This window comes from Pinus tabuliformis, chromosome 3_1 (genome assembly GCF_031772625.1).
Source record: "Pinus tabuliformis cultivar Carrire ecotype Pingquan chromosome 3_1, CPIR1, whole genome shotgun sequence".
Taxonomy (NCBI): Eukaryota; Viridiplantae; Streptophyta; class Pinopsida; order Pinales; family Pinaceae; genus Pinus; species Pinus tabuliformis.
The window spans coordinates 931,587,222-931,611,588 of NC_142301.1; the positions used below are offsets into that span (position 1 = coordinate 931,587,222).

The 24,367-nt window shown below is 39.0% G+C and overlaps 1 protein-coding gene across 1 annotated transcript; it reads right to left on the reverse strand.

The window, feature by feature from the left end:
* Positions 1-22,287: 22,287 nt before the first annotated feature.
* LOC149190811 (surfeit locus protein 1-like) lies at positions 22,288-22,857 on the reverse strand. Its single transcript, XM_089410596.1, has one exon. It carries the CDS (start codon positions 22,855-22,857, stop codon positions 22,288-22,290), a length of 570 nt encoding a protein of 189 aa, XP_089266722.1.
* Positions 22,858-24,367: the final 1,510 nt, after the last annotated feature.

Genomic DNA, 24,367 nt, shown 5'->3' on the forward strand with positions numbered 1-24,367 from the left:
CAAAGTTCCACGTGTCACTGTTTCAATCTTCATCCCCGAAAATGATACAAAGAGAACTACAGTCTATCCTCTCTCTGTAAATTCTTACGAAATTTCAATCTGATTCTCAGAGAGAAAGTTATGACAATTTTCCCAAGATCACCTGTTTGGGATGTAATTCGCGAGCCTGCAAAAACCCTAAATGTCTTGGACCATATCTCCGAAAATATAGCGAACCAAGATATGAAATATGGGCCCAATCTTCAAGAATATTGCGGCACAAATGGGTTTTAATTTTGGAGTTTGAACCTTCATAGAAAAAAACATATAAATGGAGTTTAAAGTTCCTCAGACGGAGTTATGGTCTGGTCACAATGTGCAACAGAAAAAAATGTGGGTTTTCCTAAGGGCTTTTTATCTCCAATTTAATTCATTTTCTAAGTGAGCTATGGTAAATTTGGATAGGAGTAGAAGGCCCTAAATCTCATGGAGATCATAGCAGAAAAATTGACCATCATAATTGACATCTATGACTTTCAGGCAAGTGGGCTTACTTGTCTAAAGATGGCCTTAATGCCTTTTGGAATGATGGTTCCTATTGAAGAATTGAGGGAAGATGAAAATGAGAATGAACTACTATAGGAGGTCTAGATCATCCTCACCCACTAAGTCAAACATGGGGACTATGTGGTAAAGCTGTTATGCTATAGAGTAGAATATTTGAAGATATGGTATCAAATGTATACGATATGCGATGTGAATATGGCTCACTGGAAAGGTTGGTAGGACAAACTATCCAAGGAATGGAATGATAATCAACCATACCTAGATTCAGTGGTATCTAGGACGAGACTTATCTTAACCAATAGAGAAGATGGCTAGGGGAAAATAATCATGCCCCCAAGCATGCTATACTGCCCGCAAACATATGTGATGGAGGGGACTGATCTAATATGAAAAGGTGGGAATGATGCCCCCTAACAAGAGCAGTTTATGGATCAACATTGTGTTTCAAGAGCTCAAAAAATGGATTCAAGCATCTCGGCCCAACTTGGCATGAGATCCTCCAAAGGATGATAAGGAGGTGTAAGGTCCTATGTGCCCCCTAGTATGTTATGGGCGTACTAGATTTATTTAGAGTGGTGGACTTCAAATATGGAAGGACGTACGCACGATGGTGCATATCATCCCAAGGATAATCAGGGGTAGCCATGGCTTCCATGATCCATCAGAATGGAAGATGGGGGGATGGGAGGAAGATTGACTAGATGATGTGGTAGCAGTACCTGGTGCATCATCCTGAGAAAGAAGGTTCACATACACATCATTTGAACTGTTAGATGACGAGCTAGTAGATGGAAAAACTACCGATGTTGAGACCTAGGTTTCTAATGAAGGAGGTTCGATAGAAATGCACGTAGAAACCTCAAAAAGTTTTTCCTACGAGGAACTCAAGGATGATGACAGGTAAAGGATATGGACTTTGGATTCTGTCATCTTGACATCAGGGGGAGGGATCATGATGGTGGGACTAGAGTCCCCATGTTCTAGTGTACTAGTGGTACCATAATCCATAGGTAGAGGAGTAGATAATCCACTACGAGTGGCCTTGTACTCGCAAAGCGTTTGAATGAAATCATGAAATTCATTGAGACGAGGGAAAAAATGGGAATAATGACCATAATGATCGTACAAGGCACAATGGTGATTTGTATGAAACGCTTTGAGTTCTTGGCTAGTCTCAGTAAGGTAACTTAGACCTTAAGGATCTTTTACTTAGGGAACATTTCATGAACCAAAGGTTTGAGATGAGGAAGCTCACGACAGTTATTAGTGGCATGCCTAACTACCTCACACTGGCACATGAAGGTGTCAGCTTTGGAGGTTTGGGAGTTAGAGGTGTTTGGGGATCCTTTTCCTTAGGTTCCTTCTTCTTGGCTTTTCCCCCCTGTCCAGATGTTATCACAACAAGAGTGGGTTCTTGTTGAGGTTGTTGTGGAATTGGAGCAGTGACAGGAATCGTAGGGACCAAGCAGAACTGGGGTTAAAGCATGATATGGTATGAGCTGACTAGGTAGAGTGTTAGATGGGTGATTAATGTACCACACTAGGATCCCCAAAGTCATATTAAGGAGAATGAATGAAGCCATGACACGGACATAAAATATTCCAAGAGGAGCAAACAAAAAATGTATTTGTCCTAAAGGGTAATGTCCCAGCGGAACAACTCTTCGATGGTTGAGACATAGAGGAATGGTTCTTGTAAGGAACAAAGGGGAGGCACCCAAAAAAGGAGGAGGTCTTGGGGGGGTGGGTCTGGATGTCTTGGATGAGATGGTAACAACGGGGTGCTACTGAGTTGGTTGTTGATCAGATGTACTCGACTACTTTTGAGCAGCCCGTGGAACTTGTAACATGCAAAATCAAAAAGCTAGGCTTAGAGACAGGAAGGGGAGGACCGAGGAAAGAACCTAATAATGAGGAATATTTGTATACTCCAGGTGAAACATCATATGATCTAGTCTGAACATGATTCATTGATTATCTGCATATCGATGATATTCAATATATTGTTATTCTGGTTTGTTCATATGTGTGGAGGCTACTTTCCTAAAGGCTTATTTGTTTTAACTTTATCAGCTGAAAAAAGTTGGTTTAATTGTGTTTGCTAAAAATCTATTTCTTTGAGGTAAATGCCTATTGTCTGTTTATTCTGTAGGAAAAAGAAAGAATAGCTAAATGGATTGATAATTAGTTAACTAGTCAATGTTTGGTTAAATATCATCTCTATTTACGTTAACTTTCTCTTTTTGAGGAAAAGACTCATCGAATGTGGTTTTTGCAAGCTAGAGTAGGAATAGACTATGAATCATCATATCAAAAAGTCCGTCCAAATCATACGATATTGAAGCTTTAGAGGACAACACCATATTAGAAAATAAACCGTGCTCATGTATATAGTTTCTATGTTCCAAGTGGGTGTACATGTGTTGCTAAATATCCATATCGGCATGAGATGCCTATAACAAGGGAACTTTCTCAGTAGAATATAAAATATTGACATTATCGGTAAGTATTATTGTCTAAATATTATTGATTCAGTTGATTCTTTTGTGAGTTGAATTTATTGTCTGATATCTTTTGAGGTGCAATCCATAATAATTTTTTGAAGTGTCGCATAACTTCCATATACAAAATTTTGCATGTTTGGGTGCTGGACCAGTGTTACCAGACTCCTTTGAGTCAAGCCAACTTGAAAGTTTGTCTCTCCTATGTGAGGAAACTGAATTGAGTCAGCACTTCCTTTTCTAGTTTAGCCCTGATTCATGCTCACTATTATGATTTGTGATTATGACTCAGTCTTGCAAGTTAAACACAAATTGTATTGACTCGGTGAGTCAGACTTGGTTGTGATTAGTATGTCTATAAGATACGGAGAAAAATGAATTCTCATTTTACCTTTTGTTAACCAATAGTAAAGTAGAAAATGAACAAGTTTGTTAACTTCAGTGCAATTCCATACCTAACTCTAAAAGAGTCATGACGTTTGGTCATTTTGAGCCTACATGGAGGTAAGGCCGACCTTGACAATTTACATAAGAGTGGGTATAAATTCAAAAATACATTTCTACTTATCCAAATTTGATGATCTTTAGGTCAATTTTGGTCCTCTCGAAACGAGGAATTCAATGCCATAATTATCTTCTTCACAACACTTGCCCAAAGTGGAATTTGGCCTTAGTTGCCAATTTTAAGAAAACTATTTGAAACTAAGAATCTAATGTGGGAGTTTGTTTTGGCACCATCGATACTATATCACTTATTTGGGTAATTTTGCTTCTATTTAGGGCATGAGAATTAGAAAGTTATTGAGCTAAAAATTTATTGGAAAATAGTGGTTGCAGTTAACATCAAAGAGTGTTATTGGGATGTGATAGACAAGTTGAAAAACTGCCTCTAATGTATCTAACATACATAATTAAAGGTTTTAGTCAAGCCTTTCTCATGGTCAATTCTTGATGTTTCTAAGTGTTTGCTAATTTATGAAATCTTGTTGTTTTCCTTGTTGCACGAGTCTTTAGTCAAGAGTATCTGTACATTCTAGACCATATTTTCAAGAATAGACTCAAAATGGAATTTTCAAGTGGCATCATATTGATGTTTTTCATGCCCTTTTACTATTGATCCATTTTCTTGAAAGGCATATTTATCATTTAAATGGTGTTTTTTGGTTCCAGACAAACATTGTTAATGAGATATGTACAAGCTTTGAGACGGTAGTGTCATGAAAGGAACATCATGTTCTGTTGGCATTATTTTGAAAGGATATAACAACCCTGAAAAGAGGCGTGGACAAATATATGCATTCTTATGTATTGGCAATTAATCATTACGTCATTCTGTTCTGCTTGTTAATTGCTAAATTATACTTTTTCTGCAAGGTTGGAGTAAGAATATTTTGTCAGAATGAAAAAGAATGGGGCCTTTTCTTGACCATGATTCAACAAATTTCATTAAATCCTTAAATTGTTGTCAATATAGATAACTTCCTTCTTGAATCTAATGGTTTTTTACAATTTATCTCTGAGTAGAGTAAATTATCCAGTTGCAGCAAGGTTGTTGAATAAATCTGGTGAGATGCCATCCCTTGTTCCTTTGGAAGATGAGAGTATAAAGACTATGTATGTGAGCATGCTTGATTCAAGGGTTACTATTAATAAGTATTCTTCTCAAAGATGTACGACAATGAACCACTTAAGACCGCGTATGGCAAACAATCCTAACAATATAAATGACTATTAAACAGTGTAGATCTGCAACAAATGATAGAAACAAAACCTGCCAAAGCCTTGATCTATGCCACAAACATAGTTAAACAACAAAATGGAATAGTAAAATAAGCACAAATAACTCCAATAATCTAATGGAAACCAGATATATAAAGAATATATTTTATTAAACAACACCTGTGAAGGGAACAAATAATGTTACCAGTCCCCCTCTATGGGATGGGTTCTTGGCTATCCTCAATGTCTTCAGCTTTTGTAGAGTCTCTCTCCTCTATAATGTGTAAAACCCAGAAAACAAAATGTTTGAGCTCAATGAGAACTCAAATGAAAAAGAAGATGGTGTGCAATAGTGATAATAATCAGAGCCGCAACAATGAGTGCAACCATGAAAATAATCGAAAGTGAAGAATGAATGGAAAACCCTTCTATTTATAACAAAATATTAGGTTATCCTCTAATAATGAGAAATAATAAAATATTACTGACCCCATTCTAGAATTAACCATTTGGAATATTTTATTATATTTGGTTTGGAGGGAAAAATATTTAAACTTTTATTTAGAAATAATAAATAAATAAATTAGTTATTTATCATATCAAGAAATATTGTTAAGGAATAATAAACAAATAATGATTTATTTAATTATTCCTAAGGGATTTGGTCAAACTTAACAAGGAATAATAACTAATTAGTGATCAATTAATTATTCCTAGAGAAAAATAAGATAAGTAATGATTTATCTATTTATTTCTCATAATTGGGTCAAATGTGACAAGGAATATTAATTAAACAATGTTTCAATTAATTATTACTAGAAGATAATTAAATAAATAGTGATTTATTTAATTATTATTTATGGGTTTAATTATAAATTACTTAACAAATGTGGTTTATTAAGTAATTTCTCAGAGTGAAAGCAATTTTACTATGGTAAAATTATCCTTACATGGTGTACTTTGATCCATCTAGTACATTATAGCTAGATGATAATTTTTTGTCATAACAAATTGCCCCCCAATGTACGAGTGTTAGGAGAAAAACGTATGACCAAAGTACGTTTTAAAGACACAATAACTAGACAACAAAGTGGAGTCTGAGAGAGATAGAGAGAGACCAATGGAGCTAAAGCAAAAGAGGATACTGACAGAGGGGGCGAGACGAATGTAAGTCTCCTTTTATTTTATGGCACTGAATCTCAGTGAGGCGGGGGAGGCATACCTATACTCACTGAGATAATGTAATACAAAAATAATGATGCACCCAGAAACATGAAACTGAGCAATAAAATACATGTTGAATGGCACATGACATGCTCACATAAATGAGCTAGAAAATAATACAATGTGTCGCATATACATAATGTGCCTGGAAAAAACTTGATCCATGACTAAATACCATAACATCTGAGTACATGAGATATAATTTCCCTTCTCACAAAAAATGGGTGGGAGGGAGGGTAGAACAACCAAAGGAGCCCTGCTAAACAGGAAAGGGCCCCGCAAACTGAATGGATCATCTGAAAGAGACATGCATGTTATGAGCACAAAAAGTGGCAAGAATCAAATGATCCAGATGGATGTTGGTGGCCACCCACCTATCCAATTTGGACCCCCACAACTGTCTCTTTCAATCTTTCAGTTTCCATAATTGTAGCACAATTTATTATTTTTAGCAGTTTTTCAGGTCCTGAACTTCCGAAGCCGTTTGAGGCCCTAAACGACATTTTTTTGGAAATCTGGGAGTAACATGGGTCCATCAATTGATGGTGCTATTCTCAAAGTTTTAATGCTCGAATAGATCTTTTTGACGAGCTATTGTATGCGCCAAATGAAGATCGGGTGCCAAAGTTACGACCCCGGGAAGTTGATGTACCAACTTACCCAAAACGGGGCCCACAGTTTGGCGTTTCACATTCTAGGGTTAGGTTTTAGGATGTTAAGGGTTTTCCATTGCTTCTCAACAATAAACAGGCCTTTGTGCATGATTTAACACAATTTAGAGGCATGTAGCTACCACATCTCTTCTCAGAGATAAGCTGCCATCGCCCTAGCTGGTTTATTTCCATTTTTGTTTGCAAGCATATTTTAGTATTTTACATTAATGAAATGAAGTATTATTTCAGTTGCATCTTTGTGTATATGGTTATCTCTGTATTTTGTTGCGTTCTTGTTTAAATCCAGATCAGTGGTATCAGAGCAGTCTACTTTTTCTCTACTTTTCTTTGCATGTCCCCAACGAGGTCGGAAATCCTATCAAAATCTTGCTCGAAGAAGCCCTTGAGCGATAAAGGAACACAATGATGGACAACTTTGCCCAAATCCTTTAGGGGCTACCCAAAGGTGACGCATCGACTTCCAATAGCTACTCTGGAAATGCCACACCATTTAAGGTACAAGTTAATTTTGAAATCCCCATCTTCGAGGGTCAAATAGACGCAGATGTCGTAGATAAATGGTTAAATCTGCTAGATGGGTATTTTTCTATTCATGAATTTTCGAGTTGAGAAAAGATTGTTTTCACTCTTCTCAAAGTAGCCCCCCATGTCAAGCACTGGTGAGAAACCTATTGCGAGCAGAAGAATGAAAGTATGGGATCACTATTTTCAGCCGCACCTACTTGGGGTTCATTCCGGGATGTCGATAAGGAGCAGTACTACCCTGTCAAAAGCTATGAGGACAAATACATCAAATGGACCACACTGTGGCAAGGAAGGGACCAAGATGTGCTGGAGTTCACAAACATTTTTCATACCCTTCGCACACAATTGGGTATTAAGGACTCTGAGCTGCATTTGGTACTCAAATATTGCGGTTGCCTACACAAATACATCCAGGAAGAGATGGAGTTCTTGAGCATCTCCTCGCTTGACATGGCGTACCTTTACACTGTCAAAATCGAGCAAAAGTTCAAACAGAAGAAGCGAGACTTTAGATCTGCAAATCCGAAGACCAAAGGACAAAGCCAAGGTGGGGTGACCGAAGACAATTCGTTGAAGCCGCACAAAAAGAAAAACAGCACAAAGTCGAAGAAGGACACAGGAAAGTGGCGTGAGTTCCACAACAGTCCCACTCATAACACAAGTGAGTGTCAGACCAAGTAGTAGCTGGTGGCCGAGTTGAAGGCTTTAAAATCAGATGCATGTTTCGACCTTGAGTCAAAACATGACAAGGGGAATGCCAAAGGGAAGTAGATCATTGATGTAGAGCCTAGCGTCATTGTTGCCACTAGCAAGATCCAAAATAATGAGCTCGAAGACCCAAAGGAGGGGGATAATCTTTTCCACTTACAGATGTGAGTGAAGGGTTCACCACTGCAATTCATTGTCGACGGTGGCAGCCAAAAGAACCTCATTTCAGTAGAGGTTGTGAAGTGGTTGGGCCTACCGACTACACCACACTCGCAACCCTACAGTATCAGGTGGATTCATGAAGGACAAGATCTCAAAGTTCACCAGTAGTGTCGCCTTCCTTATAGCATCAAGCCCTTCACAGATGAGGTATTGTGTGATGTTACACCTCTGGATGTTTGTGATGTACTATTAGGCCAACCATACTTATGGAGGCGACATGTTGTGTATGAGTCAAGGCCTCGCACTGTTATTATTTCTTTGGGTAATTCATTATACCGGATATCGGAGATAACCCCACCTACCACCACCTCTTTGATCGCTATTAATAAAGGCAACAAGCTCGTCTCACAAACTAGGAAATTTATTTTATGTTTGGTTCACTCCCAAAGTAAGGGGAAGATCGTTGTTACATCCATGACCCCCACGAAGGGTTCCTCCACACAGTAGTAGTAGCAAAGTGATACGGTCATGACAGAATAGAAGAAAAAATTCTCCTCATCCACAGGGGTACCACACAAGTTTCAGGTGGTCAACAAAGTCTGGTTGCATCTGCAGAAAGAACGCCTTACAAGAACCCATCAGAAACTCAGACCACTCCGATATGGTCCTTACACCAGTACCAAGGCTACAGGAAAAAATGCTTTGAAGCATAGCATTCCCCCATTCCTTCGATTGCACTAAGTGTTCAATGTGTACCACCCTCGACCATGCTTCCCACCATTACTGGACACATCCAAGATTGTAGAATAGCTCACCAGGGACCAAGTTCAGCAGATGGAGGAACTTAACGCAATGGGGACCATTGCTTCCTAAGGGGGGAGGAATGATCCAGGTGCATTTTGGTGGCCACCCACCTATCCCATTTGGACCCCCACAACTATCTCTTTCAGTTTTTTATTTTTTGTAATTGTAGCACAATTTACTATTTTTAGCAGTTTTTCGGGTCCTGAACTTCCGGAGCCGTTTTGAGGCCCTAAACGACTTTTTTTGGAAATTTGGGAGCAACATGGGTCCATGGACCAATTTTTCTCTTCCCAAAGTTCTAGTGCTCGGATAGATCTTCCTAATGAGCTATTGTACGCGTCAAACAAAGATTGGGTGCCAAAGTTACGACCCCGGGAAGTTGATGTACCAACTTACCCAAAACAGGGCCCATAGTTTGGCATTTCATCTTCTAGGGTTAGATTTTAGGATTTTAAGGGTTTTTCGTTATTTCTCAACAACAAATAGGCTTTCGAGCCTCATTGTAACACAGTTCAGAGGCATGTAGCTACCACATCTCTTCTCAGAGATAAGCTACCATCAGCCTTGCTGGTTTATTTCCATTTCTGTTTGTAAGCATATTTCAGTTTTTTACATTAATGAAATGAAGTATTATTTCCACTGCATCTTTGTGTATATGGTTGTCTCTATATTTTTTTTGCGTTCCTATTTAAATATGGATCACCGAACCCATCAAATCTTCGGAACTACATCTGAGTCCGTAGCATAAGATGAATTCATCTGGGCATTTGGGGTATACCTGAATGGCCATCGCCTCATGAGGTCTAAAACATCTCTCACACACAGGAATCATTAGTATAATCTATTGCATCACTGGACCATCAAGTGTATGAATCACAAGCATGAAATAACCAAGTCAAAAGGCAATGATGATTCCCTTTTCTTGATCCGAGGCATCGAACAAGATCGGAAGCTGGAAACAAGATACACCGCTCTCTAGGTTGTTCTTCTGGAATATATGTGCAGATGTCGATAGAATAGGGCTCACCATAGGTGAGGCAATGAGGATCCTCAACTAAGGCACAAGGGAAAATAGTAATGTGACTGATGGATTGACACTCGGGAAAATGGAGAAAATGGGACTGAGGGACAAAAAATATTCTAGGAAGAGGAAACAAGAAAAGCATCTATCCTACAGGGTAATGTCCCAGTGAAACATCTCCTAGATGGTTGAGACCTGGAGGAATGGTTCCTGGTGGTAACAAAGGGGAAGCACCCACAAAAGGAGGAGGTCCTAGGGGGGTGGATCCTGATGGCTTGGCTGAGATGGTAACAACGGGGTGCTAAGGAGCTGAATGTTGATTAGATGTACCCAAATTCTTTTGAACAACCCATGACACTTGTAACAAGCAAACACTCAAAGAGCTAGGCTCACAGGTAGGAGGGGGAGGACTGGGGAAAGCACCTAATAATGAGGAATATTTGTAGACACCATTGTGCTTAGAGTCCCTATTAATTTCATTCATACCAATAAGTATGATCTAGTTTCTTCCAGATCCAATAAGATCAAGGATTGGGGGTTCCAATAAATCACCAATCCCCCTGTTGAGCCCTACAGTTCCACCTCCACTTTATCATACCTACTCCCTAATCTCCTACTTAACTTCTTTATTTTCTATGTAGAGCACTATGAATCTTGCAAAAAAAATATCAAGTTGTTCCATTTGAATCTTTTTTTTAGTAGACGTTGTTTCTTAAAGCTACTACTACCTCTTATATTCCATGATAAAACTTTCATGATTTAACTGCAATTTAGAGTGGGCGAGAATAATTCTCTCATCTTACCTGAATTTATAAGCATAAATCCAAACTCCTTGAGGGCGACACTACTCGACTTCCTCCCTCTTTTATGATGGCTCTTCTATGGCGCCAAAAATGTTTGACATCCCATTACATTCACTCCTAACTCATCTTTTTCTGGATGCAGTATTTTCTACCGCTTTAATCTTGTTTCTTCTCTCATCATGTATAGATATTGGATTCTATCTATTTGATCCACATTCATTGCTTCTATCCCCTGTTTTCTCACCTGTTCCACCAAATCCTGGATATTAATTCTCTCCTGCTCGATTATCTCCTGCAATTTTGGATCTTGTGTTCCTACTTCACTTGAGGTCATTTCCGTATCTCCATCAAAACCTTAAGGTAGATCTGGGATATCCCATTGCTATTCAAACTCCTCGTTCAACTTTAGCCTTTCTTCCTCTCTTCCTTCTCTTTTTTCCTCATTGTCCTCTTTCCCCCTCCTTGTTTCTTTGTGTTTTACTTAGATAGGACTTCAAAGTTGTTTCTCTGAGCTTTTCTTTCCCCCTGATTTTGTTGTTGTTGTATTATATTAGGTCTACCCCTTCGAGTGGGTCTGACAAAACCGTCTACATCCTTTTGGTTTGTCTCTTTGTTTTGTTCCTCCATTTTTCTTAAAGGGAATTCCCTTATCAAGTGTCCATGTTCATGACATCTTCTGCATCTGAAAGGGATTTGTTTATAGTCCATTGGTTGTACCGAAATTCATCATGAAACTCTAGTTTGACTGTTTCAGGTAATGCCCCAGAGACATCCATTTCAATACAGATTTTTGCATACGTTGTGTATCTTCCTTATAAAGGAGAGGCACCCACAAAAGGAGGTCCTCGAGGGGTGGATCCTGATGGCTTGGTTGAGATGGTAACAACGGGCTGCTGAGGAGTTGAATGTTGATTAGATGTACCTGACTTTTTTTGAACATCCCATGATGCTTGTAACATGCAAACACTCAAAGATCTAGGCTCAAAGATAGGAGGGGGAGGACCGGGGAAAGCACCTATTAATGAGGAATATTTGTAGACACCATTTTTCCTGGAGTCCCTATTACTTGAATTATACCAATAAGTATGATCTAGATTCTTCCAAATCCACTAAGATCAAGGATTGGGGGTTCTAGTAGGCCGCCAATCCTCCTACTGAGCCCTACAGTTCCACCTCCACTTTATCATACCTTCTCCCTAACTACTACTTAACTCTTTTACTTTCTCTACAGAGCACTTTGAATCTTACAAAAGAAAATATCAAGTTGTTCTATTTGAATCTTTTTTTTAGCAGACATTGTTTCTTAAAGCTACTACTACCTCCTATATTCCATGATAAAACTTTCATTATTTAACTATAGTTTAGAGTGGGCAAGAATAACGCTCTCATCTTACCTAAATTTATTAGCATAACTCCCAACTCCTTGAGGGTGATGTAACTCGACTTCCTCCCTCTTTTATGATGGCTCTTCAATGGCGCCAAAAATGTCTGAGATCCCATTACTTTCACTCCTAACTCATATTTTTCTGGATACAGTATTTTGTACACCATTAGTCTTGTTTTTTCTCTCATCATGTATAGATACTGGATTCTATCTATTTGATCTATATTGATTGCTTCTATCCCCTAGTTTCTTGCCTATTCCACCAAATCCTCGATATTAATTCTCTCGTGCTCGATTATCTCCTGCAATTCCGGATCCTATGTTCCTACTTCACTTGGGGTAATTTTTGTATCTCCATCAAAACCTTTCGGTAGATCTAGGATATCCCATTGCTATTCAAACTCCTCGTTCAACTGTAGCCTTTCTTCCTCACTTTTTTCTCTTTATTCCTCACTGTCCTCTTTTTCCCCTCCTTGTTCCTCTGTGTTTTACTTGGCTAGGACTTCATAGCCATTTCCCTAAGCTTTTATTTCCCCCTTATTTTGTTGTTGTTTCCTTCTATTAGGTCTGCTCCTCGGAGTGGGCCTGACAAAACCATCTGCATCCTTTTGGTCTATCTCTTTGTTTTGTTCCTCCATTTTTCTTAAAGGGAATTCCCTTATCAAGTGTCCATGTCCATGACATTTTTTGCATCTGAAAGGGATTTTTTCATAGTCCATTGGTTGTAACCAAAATTCATCACGAAACTCTAGTTTGATTGCTTCAGGCAATGCCCCATAGACATCCATTTAAATACATATTTTTTCATATGTTGTGTATATTCCTTGTAAAGTTTCTTTTGATATTTTAATGTATTTTCTGAGAGAATCTCCTATAATATTTAGAGTTTTATGGATCAAATAGTCCAAGTAAAGGGAATACAACCTGACCCAAACTGGGACGCATGTAAAGGTTTCTTTCTCTGGGTGAAATTCCGCATCCATGGCCTCATGCATAAACCAGTTGATGCAAAAAATAAGGGCCACCATAAAAAATTCAGTCTCTGTCTTCCATATTGGAAAACACCACTGTAAAAAAGCATTTAGACCCTAGATGTAACTATATTTCTCCTCGCCATTTCCAATGATGTTTAGTCCAATCAAACAAGTCTTTTTATGTGGGCCAAAGACCCATAAACTTGTATATGACAACATATGACCTCATGTGTTCCTTGAATGCCTTGGTCTTAGGATCAATGATCAATGTCATTGGGATCACCATTGTTTGTGGCTTACATGACCCAGTGGAGCCTTTTGACATCTGATGTTACTGTTGGTTCATTTTCTTTCATGTTGGGTCCTTGTCATCATTTATTCTCTATCCTTTCCCACCTACTTCTGCCAAACCTTGAACATTCTCTGACAAAAAATATGCATATGCACCGAAGCCCATCCTGAGCCCCTTGCCTTTGTCCATTACCGCATTCTGATATGAGGGATCCCTACTCCCTCCTCTAAAATCCATCCACGTAAAACCATAGCTACTGATATACAGAAACCCTTTCTTCTCCCTCTTCAAAATACTGTATGAAATTTATTCCCAATATCATGTCTTATCAATACCACATGCATATGATAATTCTTTTAATTAATGAGTTTAATTAAAAGGAAAAAGTGAACATAACTAGTTTGGAGATAAATTTCAACCTTTGATTCACAATACTATTAGAAATATTTTAGAATATTTAGAGGAGGACATAGGGTAAATCCCTACCATCTTCTTAATAATTATTGATAATTAAATTAAGATTCTCAAATCTTTATTCCAAATAAACATGTCTATGGTCATAATTAAAAAATATTAAAAAATTAAAATAAAAGAAAATATTTATAAAATATTTTGATTGCGAAATGAGTTATGGTTTTTGGACATATGGTATTTATAAGGCATGGTATTATAGCAAAGATACAATAGACATAATGGAGATAATGTAGGTGTTAGATGTTAGATGTTAGATGTTAGACATTGGATGTTAGATATAATTTTTTTTTAAATTCATTTTTTTTAATACTCTAAGTTTGTTTTCATTAATAAAATTATGAACACATTTGTAGAGAAATGATTATGTAACCATATGTAAATTTAATTAATGACCACATAAAATTTTAATACTTTCAACATAACAAGATTCTTAGATCCATCTTAACTCTGGATCTACCAAGTCCTAAGTGGGATCAAATCTATTTTCACTCTAAAAGAGGGTTGCATCTCAAGAGATCCCTCTAAGGGCTTGGTAGATCCAGAGTTGATGGATCTACACTGGTTTTATTATTATTATTTTATTTGTTGTTTTTAGTTTTATGTAATTTGACCAATTCAAAATGTTTTATCGATAACCATCACCATTATTATTATTATTATTTTATTTTGAATGAGTCAAAATGTTTATAGGACATTACAACATCTTGCTATATTATAAATATTAAATTTTTATGTGATTATTACAAAATTATTATTTTAATTGATATGATAAAATGCATGTTAATTTATAACTACTATTTACTATTTATATGTTATATATTTTAATGTGATATTTATATTATGATTTTTATTATCCATAAATTTGTTGGTAGCTTTTTTTTTGCTAATGCAAGAGTCAGACCTTCCAATTCATTAATTAAGAATAAAGTACATAGAATACAACAAAACTTTCAGGGTCGATGACTGTGGGTAAAAACTAAGCAAAAATTTTCCTTGCACCCTACCATCAAACTATACCTTTCTCAAAAAAGAAAAAATAATGAGTTTGGGCTTGGTAACTAAAAAACTAAGAGTGGTTTACACGGAAAAATGGTACAAAAACACGAGTTTTAAAACAAAGACACGACCTCCCGTGAAAGACTTTTCCCGCCACCCCAGACGAACCAAATTAATTACTATCCATAAGCCTTTCCTTATTAACCATGGGCTGCTGTCGAAATCGTACTAACGAGCTGCTGTCCTGTACCACCCAGGACCACCAACTTGTGTGATTGATTTGAACCGTTGAGTCGCAACAACCCATTCGACGATGGAAATTAATATCGGACTGGCCAACATTCATGGAGGATAACTCGTGATGGGGGCAGTTTTCCTCCCGACCCCACTGCCATGTGGAGCTTGGCGAATGTGATCACTCCCGAACAGGAAAAACCACTTTCCGCCTTTTTGAGTCGCGATCACATGAAAACCACTCGGGTTGCAAAAAGGGAATAGAAGTGAAAGAACTCTGGTTTTGTGAACGCCGAAATTCCTATACTCCCGTACAAACACAACATCAACCCTTTTCTCCCCAATGCGCCATTCAATCGCCACCCTCCTCTCTGCAGCCCCTGAAACTCTTTCAATCTTAACAATGCCACTGACATTAGCATTGAACCAGAAAATATGGGGATCACCAGTACATCTATCCAACCCTTTACCCAAAGACTCCATTCTAAAAATACCTCTGGTCTGCCATCTGCTAATATACTGTACCCGCCTCCGTGGTTCACTTAAGGAACCAGTGAGGAAGAGGAATACTCCCTTAAAGAAGGAATAGTGATGACTATTAATCATTTCCTGTCCTTCGAGCCAAGTAATCGTAAATTTCCTCGTCCTCTGCGGCTTGAGCATCACAGATAGCTTTTAGCCTGCTTGGAAGCATCTCCTGCCATTTCATTTCGATTCTGTAATCAGAATTAATCACTCCTTGGTTGGCTAGTAGATCTACAAGTTTATTGGTTCTGCCAAACATGATTGAAGCTAACCATTCGAAGGCCCTGTAGATGATTTTGGATTCTCTGGTACACTTGAATAAGCCTCCAATGTTTTGAGACCCTTTCCGGCACTGTACCATAGTTGATTTTCTTCACTACATTTATAGCAATCTCTGAGTCTGCTTCGATGAGAACATTCGAGCTATGATTGAGTTTAAGCAGCTCCAGACATTGTTCCAAAGCCATTAATTCAGCCATGTTATTGGTGGCCTTGCCTAGGTGGCAGTGGAAAGTGAAAATTATTTTTCCATCTTCATCTCTTAACACTCCTCCATAACCTTTGTCCCCGGGTTGCTTTTTGAGGCCCCATCAATGTTGCATTTCAGATACCATTTTGGTGGAGGATGCCAGAAATAATTTTCCCTCTCCAGCACCCTTTCTTTTTTACTAAGACCCTTGAGGATGATCTCGTGCATACCCAGCTTCTTGAGAGTTCTCAATTCAAGCGTAGTGGGAGGATTTAGGGGATGGCTATGCACAGTGGTGGATACAGTTTCCTTAATCTACTTTAAGATTAATTCCATTTGGCCAAGGAGAGTAGTTTTTTCATCCTTGAAAAATCTTTTATTTCTCTCCTTCCAGACATTCTAGATAATGAAGCTTGGTGTCAAGGTCCAGGCCAAATTAAGGATCTCATGCTCTAAAACGTTTTCTCGCCACTTGTTCAGGGTATTAATGATGCTACCTTTTTCTCTATCTATATATTGAAAAATTATGTTGAAAGCATCCCATAACTAGTTTCTATAGGTACATTTTTTGAGAATATGCTCCATTTTCTCCTCTTGAACCTCACATAATTGGCATCTAGAGGGCCCCATGACCCCCCTCTTCTGAATGTTTTCCCAGGTTAATATTTTCTTGTGATGAAATAACCACATAAACAGTTTGATCTTCATCCATCCTTGGTGGCTCCAAAGTTTATGCCAGGACTTTGTCAGAATGCAGGGATCTAGATTAAGGATAATTCTTTTTTCTTATTGAATGTTAAAGATGCCTTCTCTGTTTCGTCCCCATATTAACTGATCCTGCCCATCTATAACCAAGATCTTCCTTTGTTCTATAATTTTCATGAGTTCTTATGTTTTTTCTTTTACGGGGACGTCCCTTCTACTTTCTATTTTCCTCCAGCTTCTCCATTTTGCAGTGACATGAGGAAGATTCCAGAAATCCCTGACTCTAATTAGTCCCTAGGAATTAGTTTCCTGCTTGATGCTCATAAAGCCCTCCCTCAACAACATCGGTTCTTGTTGCCATTTATCTTCCCAAAAAAGAGCTTGTTCTCCTTCTCTGATTTTCCAGAAGCTGTTGTTTTGAACTAGGCTTCTATTGTCCCATGCTTTATTCTAGATGTGTGAGCCTTTTATGTTCCTAGACATTCTAATTAGATTACTTGTTTTCCAGGTGCTTGCATACTTTTCCTTCTAGGTTTTAGCCCATTGCACCCCTGGTTCTTTAACCCGTCTCCACCAGAGTTTGGCTCCTAAAACATTACTTAGTATCTCTTGATCGTCTAAGCCTAAGCCTCCATGACTTTTGGGTTTACAGACTTTATCCCAAGACACAAGGGCCCATTTCTTTCTTGTTTCCTCCTTGCCCTAGAGAAAGTCTCTTTGAATGTTCCTGAGTTGTTGTAAGACCCCTTTGGGTGCTAGTAGGGCTGATAAAAAGAAAATAGGGATGGATTGAAGAACAACATTCGTCAAAATCAATCTGCCAGCTAGGTTCAGTGCTCTAAAATTCCATCTTTTGATCTTGTCTTGCATCTTGTTGAGCACCGGTTCCCAAACACTCTTGCGCATTGTTTTATCTGTAAGGGGGATTCCCAAATACTTTGAGGGGAGGACCTCCCTTTGGAAGCCCAAAATTCTGGAGATGTTTCTTTGACTAGCTATGTTAGTATTAAAGAAAAAAAAATTGTTTTGGAGAGATTGACTTCCATACCTGAAGCCGAGGCAAATTCATTTAAGATATTTTTGTACGCTATAGCTTCCTTGACCGTGGGGATCCCCTGTAACATGGTGTCATCCACAAATTTTTTATGAGTCAAGGCTTGGCTGTTCTCCGTCAATTGAAGGCCCTTGATCTCTCCTAAAACCTTAGCATTTTTTATGGTTTGGCCCAATCCTTCCATCACGAGGATGAAAAGGAAGGGAGAGAGTGGGTCTCCCTTCCTGAGGCCTCTAGAAGGAGAGAACATCTCCGAGGGCGAGCCATTCACTAGGATTGAAAAGCTTGGTGAAGTAACCAAAGCCATAACCCATCTGATCCAATCATGGTCAAACCCAAAAGCGGCAAGGACCTTTTTGATGTACATCTAGCTTACCTTATCATACGCTTTTGCAATGTCTAATTTCATGATCATACCTACCTACTTTTTTCTGGTGAGAGAGTGAACCACCTCGTGGGCCTGAATGATGTTATCCAAGATCTATCTCCTTTCCACATAACCCGACTGTTCCCCAGAAATCAAAGAAGGCAGAAGGGGTTTGAGTCTGTTGGCCAAGATCTTAGAAATGATTTTGTAAACAACATTGCATAAAGAAATGGGTCTAAACTTATCTAGGGTTAGGGCAGAGTCCTGTTTGGGGATCAGGGAGATTAGGGTGGTGTTGAGGGCTTTCAAAATGGATCTGCTTCTTCTCAAATCCTCAACCACATCCAAAATATCCTGTTTGACAATATTCCAGCAGGCTTTGAAAAAGTCCACATTAAAACCATCTGGACCCGAAGCTTTTCCATTCTGCATCTCTTTGATCACCGTATTAACCTCTGCTTCAGTTACTGGTTTGTTTGGGTTAAATTTATCTTCTCTGGACACCATCCTAGGAATATTCTTTATAATTTCCTTTGGTCTCTATCTAGGTTATTTTCATCGGTGATGCCTCTGAAATGTTGTACCATCACAGCTGCGATATTCTTGTGAGTGGTTTGAAGCTCCCCATCTTCATTCAATATGGAGCAGATTATATTGTGCATTCTATTATCTATGGTGGAATGGTGTAAAAACCTGGTGTTCCGTTCCCCTTCTCTGAGCCATTGGACTCTCGACTTTTGTCTCCAAAAAATTTCCTCATGATTGCATAAATTCTCCTAATCAAGGTTGAGTTTTTCCGCTTGCTCATTTTTGGATTTATCAAAACCTTCAGCGATTATTGCTTGGTTTAGTTCCTACATTTTGATCTCGACATATTTTTTGTTTGCAAAAATGTTACCAAAATCCTTCTTGTTCCATTCTTTGAGTTTGATTTTTACGTGATTTAGCCTTTTATGGAGGAGAAACATTTTGGAGCCCTGCACCTGTAGATCTTCGGACCACAATTCTTCAATGTTGCTGATGAAATCTGGGTGGGAGAGCCAGATATTTTCAAATCTGAAGGGTTTGTTCTTGGGAGCATCAATTCCCTTGATTTCTAATTGAATCGGCCAGTGATTAGAGCCTCCAAATGGGATAACACTTGCAGATATTTTAGAATTTGTGAGCATCAGATTCTCGGAGATAAAAAATCTATCTAACTTGGAGGCAACCTAAGCATTACCTACTCTTTTGTTGTTCCAAGTGAAAAGACCATTATGCATTTCCGAGTCAACCATTTTCATGTCTTTTTTGAAGGAATGGAATCCTACTGAATATTTAATGAGGATTCTGGTGCCTCCTTTTTTCTCCAAAAGAGATTTAATCATATTAAAGTCTCCTCCAAGGACCCAAGGGATCTCTTTGCATCTCAACCAGGGAGTTCAGAAAACCAAGCTTCTCATCTACTCTCTGAGGACCATAGACATTCATAACTAGGAAGGTCTCTGACATCCCCGTTGGTTGAATGATAGCTGATAAGTAATTCCTCGTTGGCTCCACATCTACAATGATGATTTTTTGGGGGTTCCAAAGAGTAAGAATGCCTCCCGCTATGCTTTCTACTTTAACTTCTAGAAACTCAAATTTATTGAGCCATTTGTTATGGATTTGTTTTATTTTCTGAATGGAGCATTTTGTTTCTTGAATTAAAATCATGTCCGGCATTGCTAGTTTCATTCTGTTGCTTAGCATTCTTTGATTTCTTTTACTGCCTAGACCTCTGATATTCCATGAAACAAAATTCATAATTAAAGATTTGTACAGGAGTAACTGGTTAGATCTTTCATCTTACCTGAATCTATCATTAGCTTTCCACACTCCATCAAGAGTTCATTTTTCTTTTTTCTGCCTCTCTTCTTTCCTGGATTTCTGGTGGCTAATCCTGGATTTACTTTCATTGTTTTCACCCATCTGTGCTCCTATTTGTGGATTTTTTTATCGGTCTCCAGTCCTTGTTCTTGAGTTTTCCATAAAAACAACTACTGTATTTTGTTGCATTCATCTTGAGGCAGAGAATCTATTCCTCCTTTGGTTCCTTGCATGAGTAATCCTTCCAGATCCAAATTTTCCTTGTCAAGGATTTCTTGTAGTTTGTGTTCTTCCAGATCTGTTTCACTTTGAATCATTTCCTAGTCCATTTCCATGTCAGTTTCACTTCTCGTGGATTCTTTAGGAGATTCAAAGTCCAGAGAGTGATTTATGTTCTCTTTCTTTTCTTTTCCTTCAGCATCTTCGTCTTGATCTTGATTTTCTTTTGTGATTTCTGTTGGACACCTAATCCTAAAGGGTTAGCGTGGAAGTTGAATGGACAAAGCAGTCCAAGAGACCTTGGGATCTGAATCCCAAGAGTCACACATTGTACTATAAATGTATATCTGATGTTAATAAAAAGAAGCACTCACTGATTTATCTTTCCTATTGTTTTTCTATCCATGCGTGTTTAACATGGTATCAGAGCCACTTGTGTTTCTGTGGCCTGTTATGTGCACGTCAGTACTGCGCCCTCTGCCCTGCTGAATGTGCTCTACACCTGAGCGTTGATGCGTTTTTTACCTGAGCGTTGATGAATGGTATTAAACGCTGCACTCTCTCACGCTGTTGACCTGATTCGAAACGCTGCTCCTCTCTGCCATAAGGTATTTTTAATCATTGTCTGCACTCTGGGCTCACTGAGCTAAACATAATTGCCTGACTGCATTCTGGAAACACTCTCTCTCTCTGCCTCTGTCATTCTGTCTTTGCGCTGTTCCTGACATAACGCTCTCTGGCTGCCTCTGTCCTGCTTTGTAACTCCTTTGCATCGATTTTTCCACTATTATGACTCTGCCATCAGAGCTGGCACTCTATGTTGTGATTTCTGAGCTTTGCATGAAATATCCGGCGACATTGAAGGCCGAAAGAGCTCATGCATTCCAAACTTAGGGCGGGATATCAACCGGACAGTTACTTTCTTCTGAGTTTCGGCGTTTTGCTGGTCTGCGTTTTCGTAAGCTTTGAAGGCTAGTTTCTGCGATTTCTGGTCTTCATGAGGAGCATAATCATAGAGGAAATGGTTATATTTCAATTTCTGGCCATAGAGCTGGAGAAGCCACTATAGTATACGAGCATGGTGCAGACATTGAAGCCCTTATGCCTAAACTTCGGCATTCAGACTACTACACAGAACCAAAGATACAGGAATTGGCTGCTAAAGAGCGTACTGAGCCAGGTTATTGCCGCCGGGTAAAATACTTTGTGGTTGGTAGAAGAGGCTATGGTTCTGTGAAATTTTTGGGGAAACTGATGTGAGACGTCTAGAGGTAGAGAGTGTTATTCAGTTTAACAAATGCGAGGTTCTAGTGTACATGGACGAAAGCAAAAAGCCACCTGCAGGTCAGTAGGAGAACGGCTTTATCAAACATGAATCTTACGACACCCAGAGGATTTCTCAAGCAATCAAATGCGGGACCCCCCATTGGAGATTAATTCGATATCTGGTAGCAAAACAGCCTGTGTCAGTTCTGAATTAGCAGAATGTTTCGCCTGAAAGAAAATATGGCATGAAAGTTTCGTGGGCGATATGAGATTCATCACAAGCTTCGTTATACTGATGAGTCTTTGGTGGCTACTGCAAAGTTGTCGTATCAATATATCAGTGATCGTTTCCTTCCTGACAAAGCAATTGATCTGATTGATGAGGCTGGTTCTCGAGTGAGATTGAGGCATGCACAGCTTCCTGAGGAGGCAAGAGAGCTTGAAAAAGAACTTAGACAAATAACAAAAGAAAAGATCAGTCGGCTTCCGAGTTTTTCGACAATATCAAGCCGGCGGAGTTCGTGAAAATTTGAAGAGGAGTCTGAAGGCGACTCCAACAGATTCCCAAGATGTGAAGGATGTGGCACCATTGGATGTTCCAGAGCTTTTGGCAAGTCTTGTTAAGCAATAGATAAAAGGCGTCACAGGCCAGTCCATCGACTTTCTTCTTCTGCAATCTCTTTTTAGCCATGAAAGTTGTTGCAGCAGAGAGAGCATACCTTCACATTAGCAGGTTCTTTTAACCAAAATTTCCACCAAGGGCCTCCTTTAGATTTATCCTTCTCTGATGAGATCATATTCTCATGTGACGTGGCTTTAAGTGAGTTCTGAGAAGATTTATTTCGCCAACTGCGTGGAACCCATCCTCGATTAACCAGTACAGGTATCTTCCATTCTGTTGCACAGGCATTAGTGGTGTCACGACATAATACCCATTCTCTGTAACGCCAGAGACACTCCTTGAACGAGGACCAATATAAATTGATTTACTTTCATCATAAACCCCTTCACAGACCACCTTCCTGAACTCTAAAGAGCTTATTTTTTCCTTTGATTGGCTATCGGAAGCTTCTGGCAACACACTAGTTACAAGAACGGGATCTTGCTCCAGCCATTTTTGTCTGTGTTCAATCAGCTCCATCTTCTTCAGGCGTCTGAAAAGCTGCCATGTGCCCAGTCCAAAAGTAGCAACTCCTGGTATAAATTTTTGTGTGCGTTTCTGGGTCGAGGGGAAAGTCTGTCCAAGAATGGTTAATGAGCTGTAAGTATCTGGGCAAGATCCATGTCCGTAGCCATTTTTTATATAAATTCTTTTTAATGTGGTGCGCTGTTGCAGAGAGGATGAGCGGGCATCATGTCCCATCGAGATAACAGGCGGGCCCTGTTTGAACCTGTTGAGGTTACAAAATTTTTTAATGCGTTTCTCTGCACTGCAATTGGCATTGAATGTGTGGGATGAGTTTGGGATTCTTTTAAGAAGGCAATTGATATGCGCGATCCATCTCTATTTCCACTCCACTCATTGCTGCGCGATCTTATCTTTATCTCTAGTGACCCATTCGTGTATTGTTCGGTAAAGTGGTCTGGGTTAAACTTTGGCTGCCATGTGAAGAGTTTTGCTGTTGACAGAGAAAACCTATTGATTTTGTAAATTTGAAGGGAAGGAAGAAGCTTTTGTTCTGCTTGGGCTAATTTTCAGAGAGAGATTTGCTGAATTTTTACATCTAGATATATTTTTTTCTGTTTAGTAAAGATATAAAGAAATGACTCAAATTACCGAAATATTAGAGTTCTTAAAAACTCTCATACATTCCTCAGATCATGATACAGTGAAAATAAGCAAAGTTTCTCTGGTTGATATTAGAACCTGTTTGTATAATGTACAAGAAGATATTGAGTTTTTGCAGCTTGAGACAAAGCTACAGCAGGAAGAATTACAGCGGTGGAGTCATCATTCTGAACCTGTTTCTGTTCAGAGGATTGAAACAGACTCCCATAAACAGCAAGTCAATAATGTTACCATTCATTCAAATAAAGCAGCAGCTGTACATGCAGATGCAGAAACCAAGACTGCACTTCCCAAGCCCATCATCAGACCTTGGGAACAGCTTGTCCACAACAAGCACAAAACTGGTCTTGGATATGACAAGGACTTGTCCTTTCATATTCCAGACTATGCCAAGCCCATTCAGTTTCAGAGTGCTGGATTCATTAATGACAGTTCACCTGCTTCTCATGACAGTTCAGCTTCAGCTATTCCAGAATCTGCCCCTCTTCCACAGCAACAGCAGCAACAACAACAACAACAACAGATCGTGAAATGCCAACACTGTGACCGAGTTGGCCATTTGAAAGATCACTGTTTTGATCTTCATCCATGTAAGCACTGTCATAAAACCAGTCATTCTTCACACAGATGCTTCAGAAACAAACGTCCTGCAAGAACAAAGATTCATCTTGGATGGATCGCTTCTTGGCAATGGGCATCAACAGCCAAGAAGATATTCCAAACACATGTTAGAACTTGTTCCAGAGTATTGAACAGTCTTGCAGTTGAGTTTTCTCCATCTTCTCACCTTGTACCTGACAGGGGGGAAATGATGGTCATCTACAAGCTTCAAAGCCACATCAAGCGAGCCTGAGCCACAACCTGCCACACCAGTTTCAGAGTTGCAGCCAGAGACAAAGATGCCCGTGAACACAGATTGAGAACACTTCCTCTAGCAGAAGACTCCAGCTTCTTGCCAGTTTTGGAAGAGTTCCAGGAATTGCATTAAGCATTCCAGAGTTGTTGGTTATCCTTAAACCATCACAGGTTGAGACTTCCCTTTTCAGGTTGAAGTTTTACCTTTTATGCGGGGTGAAACCTCCCT

Bases quoted from the DNA above. Each gene is read 5' to 3' on its own strand.
- LOC149190811 (XM_089410596.1), bottom strand. From the start codon at position 22,857: ATGGGACATGATGCCCGCTCATCCTCTCTGCAACAGCGCACCACATTA.